Genomic DNA, 20,890 nt, shown 5'->3' on the forward strand with positions numbered 1-20,890 from the left:
CCCTGGAGACCTGAGCACCGACCACCTCCGACAGGGGATTCACCAACAGCTCCCGAGTGTCCGCCAGAGGGCGCTGGAAGCCGCGGCGTCGGGGAGCGCGTGGCCACCGTGTCCCGGGGTGCTGTGGGTGTGGTCTTGGGTGTGTGTCCGTTGCATAGCGAAGGCCGAGTCCCCTGGGCGTGGGCGCGAGCGCACGCGTGGTGGTTCTGTGGGCAGCACCACCTCCACCCCTCCAGGAGCCCGTTTGTCCGTGACGTGTCAGGAATTGTGTACCCCAGTGTATGGGTGTACGATGGCGGACAGGGAGGGAGACACGTTGTGCCCCAGCTCGCGCGTACACAACTCCACGCCCCAGGGCTCGGTTCCCAGGCCCCCGCGGCGAGCGGTGGGAGGAAGGGATGTCCCGAAGGGAGGGCCCCAGAGTAACTTTTCTTCGGAAAATATGTCGGTCTGGCCCCCAGCCCAGGCCTGAGTCATTAGGCTCCGCGGCATTGAGTCATGGCCTCCACCCCTACCCTTGAGAGCTAGAAGGGGACCCCTCCTCAAGTCCTGCCCGGGGCTTTCCTTCCCTGGGGGTCAGAGGCGGAGCCTTTCCCCCCTCCACCCCCAGCCCATCCCAAAACAGCCTGACTCCCACATGGAAAGAAGCTTTAGTTTTATTCACTCTGTGGAGCCGCTATTCTGTTCACAGGCCCCTCCCAGGCATGGGGCGGAGGTGATGGTGAGCGTGGGAATCCCAGCCAGCACCTTGGAGGGGAGGGGGCATCGTCCCCACCTGTTTTCCTCTTCCCCATTTTTTATGTGGAGTCCCCACTAGGGTCAAGCACTAATATGTGGTGATGGCAGGAACAGTGGGGGGTTTCGAGGTCCCTATAGGGAGGGAGGGCTGTAGCACCAAGAGCCCGTCCCTCCCCTCCCACCCACATCCCTGAAAAGGGGACTAAAATAAAGCCCTGGAGTCTTTTATATCTGGTAGGGGCTCCACTTAAATATGGACTCATGGTGGACAGTGAGGCTGGGTCCCAGCAGTCTAAAATCCGGACCACCAGCTGTGGGGGCGGTGGGGGGGGCGCAGGCTGGGCTTTCAATCCAGGGCCGGTGGGCAAAGGGCAGAAATACCTAAGGTCGGACTGTCTGGGAGGAGCAAGGATGGGAAGGTCTTTTCTGTTCCCTAAAGATCCTTATTAAAGAAACGGGTATGACCAGAGCTCAGGGAGGGGCTAAGAGGAGTCCATCTGAGGAAGAAGGAGGTTGTGTCTCCCCTCTGAGCCCCCAGTGGTCCCAAGGCCTGAGGACATGATAGGGTGGGGGTCCTTGCCTGGGTGGGCCAGAGGAAGTGCAACAGGGGGCCTGTCTGTTAGTCATTTCAACCAAGTGGGCCACTCACTTATGGGGAGAGGCGAGGGATCCTGTCCAGAGTCAGGGATCAGACTGGTTAGGGCCAGTTGTGTGTCTGTGTGTGTTTGAGTGACTATGTAGGTGCTGTCTCCTGAGAATGTCGGCTCCATGAGGGCATATATGTGTCTATTTTGCTCCCTGCTGGAATCCCCAGTGCCTAGAACAAGCCCCAAACATCGACTGTAGTAGGTGCTCAATAAATACTTGATTGAATGATGAATGGATGGATGGCTGTGTGTGGTGTTAGTGTCGGTGTGATTGATGTACCTAAGTGTATGTGAGGGTAGATGTGAGAAGGGTGGGCAGAGAAGACTTGCCCCTCTCCTGGTCCCCTCTGTCTGGCAGTGGGGGTAGAGAGACCCCCATCCTTACAGCTGGGAAGGTGAGCAGGCAGGGTGCGTGTGGGCCAGGATGGGGATGTATGTGCAGCTGACCAAAGCTGGGGAGCCACAGCAGGGCAAATGGAGGGAGGGCCGGCAAGCAGTGGCAGCCTCACTCAGCGGAGCCCTTGTGGCGCCGCTTGGAGGGTGGCACAAGGCGGCGGGGCAGGTTGTTGGGCAGCCCATGGCCCTCGAGCTTAGCCTCGATAAGGTGGCTGGCCAGGGCGAACTCCTCGTCATCCAGCATGCCATCCCGGTCGACATCGCTCAGCTTCCAGATACGCCCCAGCACTGAGTTGGGGAGCTTAGTGCCCACCATCCAGGTCTTGGCTTTGGTGCCACTCAGCTTGCCATCAGCTGGCGCCAGGTTGTAGAAGATCTCGTCGTATTTGGACTTGTCCTTGGTCACCACCCACTCGGAGTCATCGTCCGAGCCCTCCTCGCCATCCTCCAGGGCTTCGTCAGGCCCCCGCTCCACGAATGGGCCCATGTGGGTGCCCTCAAAAGCGCCACCCTGCACTCCCACCTCTGTGCTCTCCAGCTCCTCCTGCCGCAGCAGGGGCATGAGCTTCGCAATGTCGTGTGTCAGCATGTCGTCAAGGGCCTCCAGCAGCTTTGGCTTCAACGAGTGGAATTTGGTGAAGTCATGAGCCATCAGCAGGTCCTGTGGGGAGGGAAGGGGGCATCAAAATGTCAGGGGGCACCATCCCCGAGGCCCAGTCCATTGGTGGCACCAGGACTCTTGGGCAGCTCAGGTAGCAGCTCTTTACTGAGAGGGGCAGATGTATTTGAATAGCTGCTTGGGCACCCACCACTCAGAAGAGATTTGGGCAACAGGATCCCATGGGTCCTCCCCTTGTGCCGGGCACGCCCCAGAACCACTGGATAGTAGGGAGCTCAGGGGACCTCCAATGACCCAGAGCAGCAGCCATTTGTCAGCTGGTGCAGAAGGATTTCAACATTTTGACATTAGCTCCAGCTTTACCAGAGTCCTAGACAGTCAGCCCTCAGCTGTGCCCATCCCCTGGGCAACCCAGCTGCCCAGCCAGCTCCCCCTCTGTAATGTAAGTTTAGAAAATTCAATTCCTGCCACTCTGTTAGCCGTTACCCCACCACCCAAAAAGGGCTAAGGGGCTTGCTGCCGAATGTGGAGGTTCGCTTTGGGATGGACAGATCATTAGGAGATCCTGGGACCTCCCCCTCAAGTCACCCTGTGCCAGCACAGCTGTGGGGCTGGGTTTGTGGTCACACCACTTCTGACACAGGCAGCTCTAAGTCACCTGCACTGGGAAAGTCGCCACAAAGACAGACCCATATCATGGCACCACATTCATTTCCAGAGCCAAGACAGAGAGGGCCGCTGATCGTGACCATAAAGAGATGGGGGTGTGATGGGGAAGTGGGGGACAGGACTCCAAGGCCAGGTTGTCAGGGTTCCCACCCTGCTCTGCCACTTAGGAGCTGTGTATCCTTAGGCAAGTGACTTCACCTCTCTGGGCCTCAGTTTCCACATTTGTAAAACAGATTGCTAATACTCCCCTCGTTTGTGGGTGGGAAAGGCTAAATGAATTTGTCTGGATAAAGTACTCAATAAATGTCAAAGTAATATTAACAGCTGCTATTTAGTGCAGCAGTTCTCAATCAGGGGTGACAGTACCCCCCACGGGACAGTTGGGAAGATCTAGAGACATTTTTGATTGTCACAGCTGGGAGGTGCTACTGGCATCCAGTGAGCAGAGGCCAGGGATGCCTCTAAACATTCTGCAATGCACAGGACAGCCCCCTACAATGAAGAATTCTCTGGCCCCAAATGTCCGTGGTACTAAGGTTGAGAAGCCTTGATCTAGTCCAAACTCTGTGCCAGACACTGTTCTAAGGGGGTTGCAAACATTAGCTGATTCAGCACTCATGGCAATACCGTGTTTCCCCGAAAATAAGACCTAACAGGAAAATAAGCCTTAGTATGATTTTTCAGGTTGCTTGTAATATAAAATAAGCCCTACCATATTTCCCCGAAAATAAGACCGGGTTTTATATTAATTTTTGTTCCAAAAGATGCATTAGGACTTATTTTATACTACGAGCATCGTGAAAAATCAAGCTAGTGCTTATTTTCTGGTTAGGTCTTATTTTCAGGGAAACACGGTAGGTACATACTATGAAGATGCCCATTTTCCAATTGAAGAAACAGGCTTCGAAAAGGAAGTAATTTGCCCAAGTTCATGGAGCTAGTAAGTGGCCAAGGTGAAATTCACTACTATGATTCCTCAGAGTCTTGAGCTGGAAACATCTCAGCCCCAAAGGTCACATGCTTTGAGCATCAGCCCTCGGCCTGGGTCAGGGGCTAATCCCCCCCCATGCCAGAGCCAGGACCTCTCTCTATGTTCATTAGGTCACTCTTGCCCTGCCCACCCCCAGTAACTCTTCATTTACCTCATGCAACCACACCCAGACCCAACGCTTTCCCCAACACAGGTTAATCCTAGGTCTGGACCTGCGAGGAGCCTCCCAGTGGTCCCCCAAGATCCATTTGTCCCTTCTTCCTCAGTCCTGGAATCCCTGAACGTTACCTGGACTAGCTGTCCACCTAGAGGAAAGACTACACTTCCCAGCTTCCCTTGCAGCCAGCAGTGACTGTGTGACTAAGTTCTAGCCAACTAGATGTCAATACAAGTTGGTTGCATGTGCAACTCTATAACAGAATTGCCCTGTTCAATACAGTAGCCACACATGCTTATTTAAATTTAAATGAGTTAAAATGAAATAAAACGTAAAATTTCAGTTCTAATGTGGTTACCAGATTGCACAACACAACAGAATCCTTTCATCATTGTAGAAAGTACTATTGGACAGTATTGTTCTAGAAAGTGTCCTTAAAGAGAGTGACTATCCCATTAGCTTCTCCATCCCATTCCCGCTTTTCTTTCTGGCTGGAATGCAGACACAAGGGTTGGAGTTTCCACAGCCATTTTGTACTATGAGGGGTTCTTGGGCCTGGAGGCCAGGCAAGGAGGAGAGCTAAAACAGACGGAGACTGGATCCCTGGTTCTGTAGAGTACCAAACCAGCCCTGGACCATCTTCCAGGACTTTCACGAAGGAGAGAAATGAACTTCTATCCGAATTAAGCCACAGTCATTTGGGGTTTTCTCTTCGCTCCCTTATCCTAACCCATAAAACCATGCTCCCAGGGAACCATTTGTGGAAGGTTCTTTCCAGAATCTGCCATCCATCTCTCCTGTTTTCATTTTCGAGGCCCCATCCGGGAGCCCACAGAAGCCACCTTCCCAGCACTCCTTGTGCCTCCCTCCTGGGAGACCACCCACCTGCATCTTCTGGCAGTCGGGAAAGTCGCCTGGAGATATGTGATGCTCCAGCTGAATCTTAGCGAAGATAACGGGCAGCTTGAGGATCAGCTGCTTCTTCTTGTTCTCCTTACCAAACACGGAGGGCATCTCCTTCTTCAGGTAGCTGATGATGTACGTGTGAACCTGTGGGAGGAGAGTTCTCACCTGAGCTTGCCTCAGTCACCCGTGGGGCTCATTAAAACACAGGTTCCTGGGGCCTCTGGCCCAGAGTAGCTGATACACTTGGTCTGGGGCTGGGCCTGAGAATTTGCATGTCAAACAGTTACAGGTGAGCAGCTGCCACCACAGGTGGACGGGTTCCTCCTCTCTTCTAAGCAATCCCAGCCCCTCCCATGGCTGAAACACTCCTCAGCCCCGCCCACTGCCCAGTCTACATACCAGTCTAAGCCTCTCCCTGGCGCTCAAGGCTCAGATGATTGCCTGGTCAACATTCCTGGACAGCTCCATCTTAGGACGCCCTCAGTGGAATTCGGGTGCAGCCCCCAGAGCTGTGGCCCTCTCAGCTGTGCCCATCTCGGAGAACAAATAGCACCCCACTTCTCCCTCCCCAGTGGAGGCCAGAAATCGAGAAATCACTCCTGATTTCGTTCTTACTCCTCACTGGCCACTTACAACCCCACAGCGAGTCCTTTCCTTGCTGCCTCCTAACTCTCTTTTTCATTTTTCTCCACCTCAGTGGCCACCCCCCCAGTCCCAGCCATCACCATCCTTTGCCTGAGGAGACACATTGGTTACCCCACTGGTCTCCGGGCTTCTCCTCTTGCCCCTACAATCCCTTCTCCATGCAGCAGCAGCTGGAGGGATTTTTTCTTTTTTCTTTTCCCAAGGAACAAACACCAGACCACTAGACACTGCTCCAAAATCTTGATTTGCTTCTTATCCAAGTTCAAAATTCCTACCACAGCTGATAAGGCCCTACAGAAGTAATTCTCAAAGTATGGTCTGGGGAACCCCAGGGGGTCCCGAGAGACCCATAAGGGTTTACACAATCAAAAGTAACAAAAAATAATAGTATTAAGACACTATTTCTCTTTTTTACTCGCATTTTCTCGAGTGGTCAGTGGAGTTATTTGAAGGTTACAACATGTGGAAAGTCAGACATTAAAGAAATTTGCAAAGTGTAAAATGGGCTCACTGTCCTTCCTAATTTTTTTGTTAGGAAAAAATAGTTAATTTTCATAAAACATCTGTTACTTAGGTTAACTTAGGCTTATTGTTATTTTAAGTGATCTTATAATATTATCGATATTTGTTAATATAAATTAACATAAAAAACCTACTGATAACATTTATAATAAATTACTACTTATTAATAATTATATAATTATTAGTTGTTGGTTAATTATGAGATAAATAAACATTCTTTCATTTTTAACCTCTAATATGATCAATATAGACAGATTTCGGCCATGTATATGCAAACTATTTGGGGTTCTCAATTATTTTTAAGAGTGCAAAGAGGTCCTGAGACTGAAAGGCTTGAGAAGCAATGCTCTACATGATTTGGCTCCTGCCACTTCATCCAACATTATCTCCCTTCACTCACTACTCCAGCTTCCTCACCTGTCTTAATTGTTTTACCAGCATGCAAACCCTTTTCCTACCTCAGGGCCTTTGCACATGCCACGCTGCTTAGAACTCTGCACTGCACTTCCCACAGCTGGCTCCCTCAGCTTTCTTTTAATGTTGCCTCCTCACAGAGGCTATTCTATGAGAGGTAGGTGCCCCAGCCATCACCATCCAATTATTTTCTGTCTTCATCATTTTCACCTTCATCGTTTTGTTCACAACATTTACCACAATTCATCATTATTTTATTTGTCTTTTGGTTTACTTATTCTGTCTCCTTCCATTGGAGGGCTGGGATGTCATTTGTTCCCTCTGTCCTCAGCACCGGCAAAATGTGCACATAAAGCACTCAAGAAATATTTGTAAAATAAACCAACGAACTTGGGAACCTTCGAGCCACAATCTCATAAGTTATCAAAAAATAAACAAAGAGGGCAGAATAATGAGCACAGTATGTCCTTTTTTTTTTTAAATAGGAAGCTCAATATTTAAATGTATATGCTTAAATAAAAACAGAGTATGTCTGGAAAAAGACACAAAAAACTACCTACACCTCTAGGGAAGAGACCCTGAGAGGTGGTGGGACGAAGCATGTTTGACAGAGCATGAATGCTTTAATGTTCTTAAATGTTCAATTAAAAACACTTGTTTAATGAATCATCAGTTTAGAATGCTAAAAATTTTAGTGACTCTGGCTGCTTCTGAGTCCTCGTCTCCTCCCACTTCCCACCACCCTGTCTCCTGCAGCCACCCTGGGCTCCTTATTCAAACATGTTCCTGCCTCAGGGCCTCTGCACTTGCTGTTCCCTCTGCCTGGTATGGTCTCCCCTAGATCTCCACTCAGCTCCCCTCTTCCTCTTCTTCAGGTCTCTGCTCCAGTATCACCTCTTCTGGGAAACCCTCCCTGATGTCCCTAAAATAGCCCCTCACCAGTCTCTCCTCTGCTTCATCTTTCTTCATAATCCTTATCACATACAATATAATATTATAGATTAATTTAATACCCACTTCTCCATTACAAAGTAATTCTACAAGAAAAGAAACTTTGTCTGGTTTGCTCCCTGCTGTATCCCCAGGGTCTAGAACAGTGTGTATCGGGGGAGGGGGAGAGACACGTGGTAGGTGCTTAGTAACTTGAATGAATGTCATTGGACTGCTCAGAGAAGCTCGGCATGAGGGTCAGTGCATTTGGCCTCTTTAGACTCAGACTCTCCCAAGACCTTGGCCTCAAGTATCACAGCACAGTGAAATCGCCCCTTCTAGCAGTTATCACTTCTACCGAAGGGCAGAGCCCGAGGACAAACCCTACATCGTACAGAGGGGTCACTACCAAGCGTCCAGAAAGGCCTTGTACCCTTGGAGGAGAGCACAGGGAAAGGTAAACGGTTGTTTGATGGCTGGACCATGTGTTGCAGAATCATATGTGGGGAATGAGCAGGTGACATGGGGCGGGGAGGGGCAGCGAGTCTTGGTCACAGTGGTCGCTGTATCTTGAGCGGCACTGGGGAGCCATGGTTGAATCTTCAGGAGGAAGGGGAAGGAATGGTCTGTAAGTGTGAGGGGCCAATCAGGACAGGGGTGTGGCCAGGCTGGTGGGCGTGGCCCGTGAGGCTGGGCCAATAAGGTGAGGGGCGGGGCCTAAGGGCGGCTACTCCGGGACCAGAGAGGGGAGGCGAGAGGACGCTGATGGCTTTTCCAGAGAGGAAACGGGGGAAGGTGCCAGGAAGAGATAAGGTGGGAGGGCGGGGTGGGCCGGGACGCGGGTCCCGGACTCCGGGGTTTGTCCGGGTTTCCGCAGCCGCCGCGGGGGCACCAGGTGTCGGGCCCGACCTTGCCCCACCATACTGTGGCCCTGGGCTCCAGCTCCTGACGCTGTCTGCTTCCCCAAGGCCTGGGGAACAGGGGTCCGTGGGGAGGGGGGACGGGGGGGGGGACGGGGATTAGGGCGAACCATGGGGGGATTGAGAAAGATAGAAAGACGGAGAGGTAAAGGCAGAAGAAGGGAACTCAGGAGAGAGAGAAAGAGGGAAGGAGAGAGGGAGAGAAAAGAAGACACTGAGAGAAAGAAACTGAGAAAGAGGTAGAAATAAGGATAGAGAGAGACAGTTCAGAGCCTGGCAGGAGAGAAAGGTGGACTCTGAAGGCTCCAGCCCACACTGGGCCGCTCCCTCCCAAGGAGGATTCCTGGGGTGGGGGTGGGGGCTGTGACTCACCCCCTTCTCCACTGCTCCTTAAATCAACACCTCAGGCCCCTCCACCCCCCATAACCTTCTGGGCCTCCCTGCCTGCCCAGCTTCCTGCCCCTCCTCCACCCTGGCAGCCTCCCCCATGAATGTTCCATTCAGCCTCCAAAATCACTCTGAAACCAGTGCTCTCCTCCCCTTCCCCAAGGCCCTGTCCTGATCCAGCCTCCTCCCCGTTCATGGGTCCCCTGGTCTGCAGCCCCTGTCTCACAGCCCTTGAATCCACCCTCCAGAAGGCAGCTGGAGTCTAACGATGTCCCTCCCCTGCATTGACCCTTGCCACGCTCCCCAGCTCTCTCAGCACAAAGCGCGGGTTCCTGGCTCCAGCCCTGGGTGGTCTGACTGCCATCCACCTCCACAGCCTCAGGTTCAGTTACTTGCACTGCCCACACTACGTTCACCTGACATTTTCCCTGTTCCTTGAACCTGCCACGTTCTACTTCCAGTCCATGTGTTTGCTGCTCCCACTGTCTAGAATCCCTTCTGCTCCTTGTCCTCCTCATCCTCTAGTTCACAGCTCAGGTGCTCTCTCCTCCAAGAAGCCCTCTCTGATTACTCCCAGCCTCCCCAGTTCTAGCCCTGACCATGCTGGGTTGTCCTTGTCTGGGGATGGGTCTTTCTCCTCCCCTGGACTGCCTTGGTCACTGCTGTGTCCCCTACACCATCTGGAACAGGGCCAGGCACAGAAGAGTTTTTGTTGAATGTGAGCGTTTGTTCAATGTCATTAATTCAATAAATATTTACTGAGCACGAAATCTGTTCCAGGCACTGGGGATACAGGGAACAAATCCAAAGAAAGATCCCTGCTTTTGTGGAGCTTAAATGTGAGTGGAGGAGACAGGCAGTAAACATAGAAACCCAATGAATGGATAACATAAGGCCAAGCAGTAATGACTACTATGAAGAAAACTACAACAGGGATAAAGCAGGACTCGCAAGGGGGGTAGTTAGAGTCATAAAAAAGGGAGGGCAGGCAGGGAAACCTTCCAGAGAGGACATTTGAGTAAAGACTTGAACTAGGTGACAAGTGAGCCATGTGGATAGCCAGGTGGGAGGGGAATGAGAAGGGGGAGGTCTCCAGGAAAAGACAATAGCAAGTGCAAAGGCCCTGAGGTAGGACTGAGGCCAGTGTGAAGTGCAATGAATGATGGGAAAGGAGTGGAAGATGAAGACAGAGAGGAAAGGCAGGTTGTGGGGGTGAGCCACAGGGAAGGCCTGGTTTTTGCTGAGTGACATGGGAGTCCTGGACTGGACATGGTACAGTCTGATCAATGATAGGTGACGAATGAAGGAAAAATACAACAGAAAAGACAAAGACAGAAATGCAATGGTAGAAGAACAATTCTCCATGCAATTCTGCTTCCCCCAGTCCACTCTGCACCAGAATAATCCAGTTTAGAGAACTCTCTTAGATTAGACAACTAACTAATCAGAGAGCTGATAAATCCGTGACTAGCAGCCTCTGACCAAGGAAGATCAAAGGAAAGGCCAGACTGCCTCTGCCTCCCTGTCTCTCAGTACTGCCCTTCCCCCTGCCCCCCACCCCTACTCACCCGCACCAGCCGGGCCCTCTTCACGAGGTCATTGAGCTTGCGCAGGGCTGCGTGGCGCGGCAGGCCCTGGATGTCGCGGAAGAGGTCCTGCTCCTCCAGCTCGAATAGGCGCCGGTTGTCAGGCACCAGGAGGGGCTGGGACCAGAAGGAACCGATATAGACGCGCAGCACCTCGGGCGTGCCCACCACCTTGCCCAGAGCCCACATGAGCGCCCCGTAGACACGCATCAACTGCTGCGTCTCCACCATGTCGGCCTTATTGAGCACCACACGGATCTTGTCTTCGTGGCCTCGCAGAGCGCCGATGGCCTCAGAGAACTCGTCGGAGATCTCCAGCTTGTGGGCGTCAAACAGCAGGATGATGAGGTCCACACGCTCGGCGAACCAGCGCAGCACGGCTGGGAAGTCATAGCCTGGGGGAGGGGGGTGGGACAAAGATCAGCCCCCCACCCTCCAGCCATACGGAGGCATCTATTTGGGTTGATATCGGACTGTACGGATGTCCAGGTTGTTAACCATCAAAATCCTTGTCTATGCAAAATAGCCAAGGCCTCTGTGTAGCCCACTACTCTGCCCCCCAGCCCCCAGAACAACTCCTATCAATCTGGCCCCAGTCTCTCAAGCCATCTGACTACAGGGGACAATCACCCCCTCCCCTTTTTCATTCATTCATTCTGCAGACTAGTGGTGTACATTGGTCCGGGTGTACAAGTTGTTAAAATACTGAACTGGTTCCTAACAGACACCTTGTGTGCTTCCATGGGCCCCCCAACCCCCCAAGTGTCTCCATCACCCCAGCCCCTCCCCAGGCCTGTCTGATCTCCCCACAACCCAGCAACTAGAGAGTTCACGTTGGCCCTGACAATGCTCTTGTCATAGCAGATGTTAATATCTTTCATGTATTTACCAATACTGACTGAGAGTCTTCCGTGTACCAGGCCCTGTCCTGGGCACTGGCGATACCACAGAGGACACACATACAAGGCCTTTGCCCTCGTGGAGCACCCATTCCAACAACTGGCTCCTGGGTTCATTCATTCATTCTTTCACCACTCATTTCCTCATTCACACTATTCACTCCCAAGGGAGGCTTGGGAGAACAGAGAGGTCAGTCAGCAAGAACTGGGTTTGAATGCTGGCTCTGCCCCCATCAGCTGTGTGACCTTAAGGAGGAAACCTCTCTGAATCTGTTTCCTCTTATATGACATGAAACTCGTAACAGAACCAACCTCATAGGACTGGTGTGAACATTAAAAGAATATAAATGAGCTAGCATATATAAAGAGCTTAAACCATTTACTAACAAATGTCACCCCAATAAATTTAATAAAATTAAAAAAAAAAAAAAGAGCTTAAACCAGTGCCTGGCACTGAACTGTACACTTAAAATGGGTGAGTTTTAAGCATGTAAATTATACCCCAATAAAACTGTTAAAAAACAACAACAACAAAAACAAAAAACAGGGCTGGCCTGGTAGCTCAGGTGGTTGGAGTGCTGTGCTCCTAATGCGGAGGTCACCGGTTCGATTCCCACATGGGCCAGTGAGCTGTGCCCTCTACAGTTAAGCCTGTGAACAACGGCTCTCTCTGGAGCTGGGCTGCGGTGATCTGCGGTGTGCTGCCGTGTGCTGCCATGGGGTACCATGAGTGGATGGTGGCCAGCGTGAGTGGCCAGCAGCCATCGTGAGCGGCCAGCAGTCGGCGACAGCTGCCATGAACTGCTGTGAGCGGCTGACCAATGACCGGCAACCAACGGCCTCAGCTGAGGGGAGCACAAGGCTCATAACACCAGCATGGGCCAGGGAGCTGTGTCCTACACAACTAGACTGAGAAACAACCACTTGAACCGGAGTGGGGGGAGGGAGGCGGAAGTAGGGGGGAGGGAAGAAGAAAAGAAAACCCCACTGCTGAGCGCATGGTAAGTGCTGAACAGGTATTAGTCACGATGCGTGCCAGACACAATGGGGGAATCCTTCAGGAGCCATCCCCACAGCCGCCTGCTCTGTGCTGGGGCCATGGCTTGCTCAGGCAGTCACAGTCCACTTGGGACACAGAGCTGTCCCCAGAGGGTCAGGCTGGGATCCGGGAAGCCCAGAGAGCTGCGGGAGCACAGAGGGGGTGCCTGACCCAGCCTGGGGGGTCAGGAAGGGCTTCTCGGATAAGTGACCACAGAGTGGTCTGGAGGATGAGGTGTTAAATGGCAGAACAGGGGAACCATCACTGATTCACCTGACATCACTTCATGCTCTCCCTGATTCAACTCATCGAATCCGCAAAACAACCCCAGGCAGACAGACACTTTTATGACCCCCATTTTCCAGATGAGGAATCAAGGCACACAGGTGGGAGTCCACAGAGCAGGAGCCCTCATGGGGGAGCTGGTGCCAGGCCCATCCTGCCAAGGAGGAAGCAGGCTCCTTATGGCCGCTGGGGAATGGAATGGACTGGACGGGTGGGGGACACTGGGGGCAGGAAGGGCCAGGTCATTAGAGGGACTGCAGCTGGGGCCCCCTCCTTCCCCAGTGCCTACATAAACACACACACCAGCCCAAATTTGGAAAGTGTGTCTCATGCGGGAGGGAAGGAGGGAAGGAGGTTGAGTCAGTGTGGGAATGGGAGACGTGGCAGAGAGAAACCCAGGGCACACACGCACTCACACAGGAAAAACAGTCGCATTAGCACTTCCATAGCACCTACTGTGTGCCGCACACTGTTTTCAGTGCTTCCCATGTTTTAACATTTAATGTTAACCCTCGCTGTAACCTATGTGGCTGACACTATTATCAGTCCCAATTTATAGTAGCTTGCCCAAGGTCCCACAGATTAAAAAGAGCAGAGCCCAGATTTGAACCCCGCCAAAGGGCTCCATTCTGCCACAATCACATACACGCATGTTCACAGATATTACACACAGAGGCAGCCACACACTCCACCAATGCACACACACATGAATGCACACACACGTGAATACCCAGTAGCACACACCTGGTCACACGCTAGAAGTTGCAGGCTCCCAGAGACACCCTTGCTCACAATCTAGGACGTACACAGATATGCATGGTCACACAATCACAAAGACACTGTGTGAGCCACAGAAAGTAACAGACACGAGCACGCACGCTCGAGCACACGACTGTACACAGAGATACCATCACATGCAGTCACACACAATCCAACAAAGACCCTCAGGCTTATACAGTCCCACACGGCCACACAAAGTCACACACAGGTACAACCACAAGCCCAGCCCTGACACACACAGATGCACAGACACACCCAGAATCTTTCATAATCCCAGTCACACCCCAATTACACACTTTCCCAGCCACACGCTAAATTATCCAGTTACACAAAAGATTCCCTTACACACACACACTCACCCAACACTTCACAATACAATGGCATACAGAGACACAATGACACAAAGTCCCCCACAGTCCTTCAGGGGCGCAAAAAGTCACAGCCACAGGCACAGATTCTCAGACACACACAGGCACATCCACACAGAGAGCCAGACAGACTCTCCTCCTCTGCCTCCTGCCAGGGAAGGAGACCCGTTCTCAACTCTCCCCCCTTCCCACTACGTTTGGGCCCCCCCACCTGGCACCCCTGCGCTGGCTTAGAGACCCGTTCCCTCTAGCTCTCCCAGGAACTCCCTGCCGCCCTTCTGCCTCCCCCCTCCGGCTGGCAGCGCGCCCTCCCAATCGCTTCTGCAGCTGCCCCCTGCCTTTCTCTCCAGGGACGCACGAACACTGGGGCTGGGCCTGCAGCCAGGAACACCGTAACGCTCCGCGCCCTCACCCTACCCCAAGGCCCAGCCTCCCGGTCCCCTCTGACCCACACTGCAGCCTCTTTTGCCCCAGTTCCTGGCCTCTGGGGCGCGGAGCAGGGGACTGAAATGCTGGGGTGGGGGTGTGGGGTGCAGATGCTGAGCCACGCTGGGCAGCGGTGGGGGCCAGGCTCTGGAGGCCCCGCTGGAATTCGCCTCCTGCCGCTCCCCCTGCACAGCTGTTTATAAATTCCACGCCAGGCCTTGGCCCCTGCCCAGATCCCCCCTCCCAGCTCCTTCTCAACCCCATCTGTGGCCCAGACTCGCCAGGAGCTCACAGTGCCCAGGGCCTCCCTGCTAAGCTCTGTCTCCTCTCTGGGCCTCGAGTTTCTCTGTCTCTCTGTCTATGACTTTGTGTATCTCTGTCTCTCTGTCTCTGTCTCCCTCTCTGCCCTTCGGGATGCCCAGACATGCAGCTGTGGCCTGTTCACACGTGTTCACCCACCACCTCCCCCACCAGCAACGTGCACCAACATGGGGGAATCACAGCCTTTCTTCCACCAGCTCCCTTCCCTTCCCAGCCAGCTCAGGGCCAGCTGACACAGGAGCAAGTCCTAGCAGAGACCCGGGCCGCCTCCCTCAGACCCAGGAGCCCAGGCCCCCAGCCCCTCCTCCCTCAGACCCAGGAGTCCAGTCTCACTTACCACGGCTCACTCTCTGTTTGGCACCTGACAGGATACCTGGGGTGTCAATAATGCTAATGCTCTCCAGGACTTGATTGGGGAGCTGGGCGCACATGAACCTGGGGCAGAGGGAAGGGCAGGGGTCAATGGAGATGCAGGAGGAAGGCAAACCAGGTCTGCACAGAGGGTGCATCAGGTACAGAGGACAGAAGACTTGAAAGAGAAAAGGAAGATCAGGACAGAGAATAACTATAACAAAAATCAGAGCTGATATTTACTGAGCATTTACGCATACTTTGTGCCAGGTGCTGTTCTAAGCACTTTGTAGGTATTAGTTCCTTTAGTTCTCACAACAACCCTATGATTATCCCCTTTTTCCAGACCAGGATAAGAGAGACAGAGAAGTTACGTCATTTGCCCAAGGCCGCCCAGGAGACAGGAGTAGAACCCAGGGAGGCTGGCTCCACTGTTCCTCTAGAGAAGGCAGGGGAGCAGAGGCAGGAAGGGGGGAGGATCAGGTAGAGAGAAGGAAACTGGGGCTGAAAAGGAGAGAAACACGGGTGGGGAAGGGACTGAGATGGGGGCCAGGGACAGGAAGATGCCTCCTTGGCTCCCAGCTACACACCTGTTGAGGAAGGTGTTTCCAAAGGGGTTGAGTTTTCGGAAGGGCTTGTCTGGGTCAACGACGAGGGCATTGCCCGGTACGGTGCCCTCGGTGTCACCGTGCATGACGGCCACAAAGCAGTCGGTGGTAGGCTCGGGCCCCACACGGGAGCCTGGCACCTCCTGCTCCAGCAGGTACTGGATGAAGCTGGTCTTGCCTGTGCTGTACTGGCCAGCCACCAGCACCATGGGCTTGCCATCAAAGTCGGCATCCTCCAGTGCTGGCGAGTGGAAGTCCCCGAAGCGGTAGTGCTCCTCCAGAGGCAGCAGCTTGGTGCGGTACAGCTCCTTGAGGGCGGAGGTCACTGTGCGGATGGCCTCAGGCTGCTGGTTCCGTGCCCCGCTTCGCTTCAGCCAGCTGAACATGGTGGCTGCACGCTACCCTCACTGGGCTTGCCCAAGGAGATGTGCAGGGAGAGAGCTGCCTGTGGGAGAAGGAGAAGGTGTTGATGGGGGAACTGGTGGAGGAGGAGGAGAAGGAAAGGAGCTCAAGGTGGAATGCGTAGAGGAAGAGGAGTATAGAGCACTAATGGTGGACGGCGGGAGGTGATGGCTAAAATAGGAAGAAGGAAGAACTGGAGGAAGAAAGAGATTAATAGTGAAATGACTGAAGAAGGGGAGTTATGGTGGAAGACCAAGGGATAGACAAAGGGAAGGATGCAGAAACTGCCTGGAAGAAATGTATTCCTTCATTCCTTCATTCTGGTCTGCCTCCCATCTCCCCTTCCATCATTTCACACATTGTTACTGAAATCACGCCATGTATCAGGAGCTGTAAACCCAGAAATAGGCCAGACACCAGCCCCCACCCACTCAGAGCCCCCAGTGAGGAGAGGACCTGGGCACAAGCAGTCAGTGATGTCTGGGAAATGCGAGGCAGTGGACTTGTGGGCACCAGAAGTGGATATGATGAACTGACCACAGGATCAGCAAAGTTCTGGAGGGGCTCACTTTTGAGTTGTTCCCTGCAGAGTGGGCATGACAAGGGCATTTAGGCTGAGAGAATAGTGTGTGCAAACTCCTGGAGCTGTGAAATGTCTGGACGGAGTGGCTGGACACAGTTGCACGAGGAGTGGTGAGAAATAAAGCTGAGAAATTGCCCAGGTGCACCCAGGTCATGAGGGCCTTGGGCATTCATAAGAATAACTCAACATATATGATCACTGCATGCCAGACACTGCTCTACCTCATTTAATCTTCATAACAACGTTGTAAGATAGGGTTATTATTATTCCCACTTTTCGGACCAGGGAACGGAGGCTCAGGAAGATAGCAATAACTTGCCAAAAGTGCTAGAAAGTGCTCATGCTGGGACTTCAGGCAACCTGACCACAGAGACTATCATAGGTCTAAGGAGTTAGGGAAAGAAAGAACTACCAACCCAGCAGCAACGAGCACCCCCAGCACGCAGATGTGTTCTCTAAATTCCCTCACTAGCCTTTCCTTCTCTGTAGGATCTGTAGTGATGTCCCCTCTTTCATTCCTGATATCAGTCATTTGTCTCTTTGTTTATTTTTCCTTGATCAGTCTAACTGGATACATATAATTTTACTGCTGTTTTCATGGTCAGACTGACGTCTCTAAATATCATTTTCCACTAAAAGATACCGGAGCTCCTTAGAGAAATGGCTGATTCTAGGGCTGCAGCACAGAAAGAACAAGTGAACCTGGGTTAGATAGTGGGGAAGTACTCAAAGATAGGTGGGGCAAGTCACAGGGACACAGGACCCAGACTGATGGGACTTCCACTGCCCAAAGATGCAACAATTTGAGCATCAAAAATAACTGAAAATCAAATATGTTAAAAATCCATAAAGCCATAATGATTCTTAAAAAAAAAAAAAAAAAAAAAAGGGTAAAGGAGTCAAGGCAGGAGTGTGGGAGAGGTAGAGAAGAGGTGGGAGCTGGAACCTGGGATGCTGGCAAAGGAAGGGGGCTTTGGTCGGTGTCCTAGGCAGGGAGAGGTCTGGGGGACATCACTGGAAGGTTTGGGGTGGCTGGACAGGCAATGGGGTTGGTGAGGTAAGAGAGGAGCTCCTGGGTGGGAAGAGGACCAAGTAGGGCAGAGATGGAGGAGGGTGGTGTTGGGAGACCCCAAAGAGGGATCTCTAGCTGAGAGGATGGGGAGGAGAGTTGAGCGCGACTAGTGGAAACCGGGGTGAGTGGGGGAGACTTGGCAAGACTGGGAGGGACGTGGAGAGTGAGGGACACTGTTACAGACTGGAAGGGGCTGGGGGGAGCCAGGGAGACAGGTTTCGGGAGGGGCTGGGGACACTTGGGAGAACTTTAGACACTGCGGGGTGTGGACTGAGGGTCTTTGCGAGCAGGAGACTAATCGGGAGCAAAGGCAGGTTCCGGAGCTCCACGGGCAGGGGTTGGGAGGCGACAGCTGTGGTCGGGGCCACTCACCGATGGGGTGCACAGGCGGCTGGACAGGACGGGCGGGCTGGGCAGGGGTCCCGCGGGAATCTGAGGCGCCGCGGAGCGGCCTGTGCTCGCGGTCCCGTCCGGAGCCGTCTGAGCCGGGTGGGGCCTGGAGCGGGGAGGAGGGAAGGGAGGGGCGGGGGGGGGGGCGGGACGAGGCGCCCCCCCTCAACCGGGCACCCGGCCTCTGGCGCCCCCTGGTGGGGAGTGGAAGGGCGCCTTCGCGAGGTGGATGAGGGAGGGGCTTTCCATTCCGGGGTTCAAGTTCTACCTCCACCTCAGGCACTGGGCCACTCCCTGATCTGGTTTCCCTTCTTAACACGGGAATAAAAATAACAATAACAACAGCAGCAATAATAACAATAATTTTAAAACTTAAGTGAGTTCATTAAACTCCTCAGCTCACAAACCTCCCTAGCTCCTCTCTCACTCAAAGTAAAATCCAAAGTAGGTGGCCCACAAGGTCCTGCACTATCTCCCTGTTCCCCCTGCCCCCACCTCCTTTCCTCTCCCCCTGGCTCACTCCACTGCAGTCACTCTGGCCTCCTGGCTGTTCTACCAACACACCTCAGGGCCTTTGCACTTGCTGTTCCCTCCACCTGGAAGGACTGACTTGCTCCCACCTCTCCTTCAGGTCTCGGTGTATACTCAAGTGCCACCTCCTCAGAGAAGCCCTCCCTGATTTCTCTGATGCAGCACCCACCATTTAGCCATATGGTTCTCTTTTCTCCACCGGTCTTATCATTCTACATACTCCACATTTTTCTGCTTAAGTGACTGTTTCTCTCACAGCAACAGAAGCCCCATGAGGGCAAGGATTTCCAACTGGATGGTTCCCTGCTGGGTCCCCAGCCCAGCACAGTGCCTGACACACTGAAGGGGCTCAGTAAGTATGTGTTGAATGAATCCCTAATGTTTACTGAGGGCTTCCTATGTGCAAGAACCACTCTAAATTCTTTGAATTCTCAGAATATCCCAGAGAAGTATTATTACCCTCATTTTACATGTGAGATAACTGAATCTTGGAAAAGTGAATTCAGAAAACCCAGAGAGGTTGTTCAGGGCTGAGTGCCACGCCTGGCCCATGGTAGGTGGTTAAGAAAAATCAGCCCTAATAATCCAGGTCCAGAGCTGGGTTTTCCTCCCAGCGTGGGACTCAGAGCGTACAAGGTCTGAGTCCAGTCCTAGCCCGGCTACTTGCTTGCTAGAAAACCACAGGGAAGTGACTTTGCCTCTCCAAGCCTCAGTTTCCCCACCTGTCTTACTTCACAGGACCACTTTCCTTGGGTCCTGCCCCCCCCATTCCTCTCCCCAGTCCCCACTTCATTTTGCTTTTTAGCTCTTATCACTACGGCCAGAATATATGTGTTACCTATTTCCTTTTTTAAAAAAATTGATTGTGCTTGTTTATTGTTAATGTTACTTATTTTTAACCTCCTCCCTGTAAGAATGTCAGCTCCCTGAGGAATGGGACTTGGGTCTGTTGTGTTCACTATTGTCACCCCAGTGTCTGCTGGCACACAGCAGGCACTCAGTAAATGTTTAATTGGTTAAATGCAATAATGTACATAATTGGGGTGATATACATGTAAATAAAAGGCCTGGAACTTAGTGACAACTAATGTTATAATTGCTAGGAGCCAGGCTCTATTCTAGAAGCTTGACGTGGACCATCTCCCTCCCACCTAGGAAGTGAGGTCCTGTTATATTATTGTTGTTATTAATCCCATTTCTCAGATGGGGAAGTTGAGGTACAAGGAAGCAGTCTCTCTGGCACCAGGAGTGGAAAGACAGGAGTCCAACCAAGTTGTCTGAAGGCAGAGCCTTGCTTTCATGTCTTGCCTGGGGCCTCTCATCCTGCTGTGTCCTCAGATGAAGTTCAGGAGGGTCCATAAACTTGGACTGGGGGGGGAAATGACATCTGGACTTTACACTGAAATTCAGGTTTTCTTTCACCCATGAATGTGAGCCACAAAACACAATAGCATCAGCAGGACCTGTGTCACTGTCACTAAGATGAATCGCCGATGTTTTCATCTCATTTTGGGTGTTTCAAAGATTTTCAGTAACTGTTTACTCAGTATGATCAGACCCACCGCCTGCTCTTTCTAATTAGTGTGTAATTAATAGCAGCCCCTATTACCATGTCACCAATTTGTGGGTTTTGAAATAAATGGATAACTGTATTTCAGTATAATTGGTTCCTTTGTATTCCTGTGGGTTTTATTTTATACATTTAAAGATATTCTAGGAAGCAGTCAGTGGAGTGAAATGTCTCTGAGAGTCGACACGACACTGCCTCATTAAATACGCTTTGAGCCCTTAATAACTGAGGTTACCGTCTCATCTCGCTGTCTCCCTGCTCTCTGAATCAGGGACTCTCTGAGATCTGTCCCCAGTGTCGTCCAGCTTCCCTGATGCCCTTGCAGCCTCTGGAGCCCCTCCCTCAGGGCATAAGCTCAGATCTTTTTCCCTTTTTAAAAAAGTTTTTAAATTTTTAATTTTTTTCAGTTACAGTTGATTTTTTTCCCTCTAGCTTCCTCCTTCTCCATTTGTCAAAACTGGATGGAGAAATTCTGGCACATTCTACAACATGGATGAAACTTGGGGCTATTATGCCAAGTGCAATAAGCCAGCTCCCTAACAAACACTATATGATTTCACTCATATGAGGTGTTTAGAGCCATCAGATCCATAGAGACAGAAAGTAGAGTAGTGGTTGCCAGGGACTGACGGGAGGAGGGATGGAAGGTATTTTTTAATGGGACAGAGTTACAGTTTTGCAAGATGAAACAAGTTCTGATGGATGGTGGTGATCATTACACAATGTAAATGTGCTTCA

The 20,890-nt window shown here is 52.1% G+C and overlaps 1 protein-coding gene across 1 annotated transcript; it reads right to left on the minus strand.

The window, feature by feature from the left end:
- Positions 1 to 638: 638 nt before the first annotated feature.
- Positions 639 to 18,168, minus strand: EHD2 (EH domain containing 2). The gene is made up of 6 exons (XM_019752665.2): positions 18,034 to 18,168; positions 15,587 to 16,049; positions 14,983 to 15,080; positions 10,510 to 10,922; positions 5,103 to 5,267; positions 639 to 2,442 (listed from the first exon to the last, which is right to left on the minus strand). The coding sequence occupies exons 2-6, from the start codon at positions 15,988 to 15,990 to the stop codon at positions 1,891 to 1,893; spliced, it is 1,632 nt and encodes a 543-aa protein (XP_019608224.1). The 5' UTR covers positions 15,991 to 16,049; positions 18,034 to 18,168; the 3' UTR covers positions 639 to 1,890.
- Between the last annotated feature and the right edge of the window lie 2,722 nt (positions 18,169 to 20,890).

The sequence above is a fragment of the Rhinolophus sinicus genome, linkage group LG11 (assembly GCF_036562045.2).
Source record: "Rhinolophus sinicus isolate RSC01 linkage group LG11, ASM3656204v1, whole genome shotgun sequence".
In the NCBI taxonomy this organism is placed as follows: Eukaryota; Metazoa; Chordata; class Mammalia; order Chiroptera; family Rhinolophidae; genus Rhinolophus; species Rhinolophus sinicus.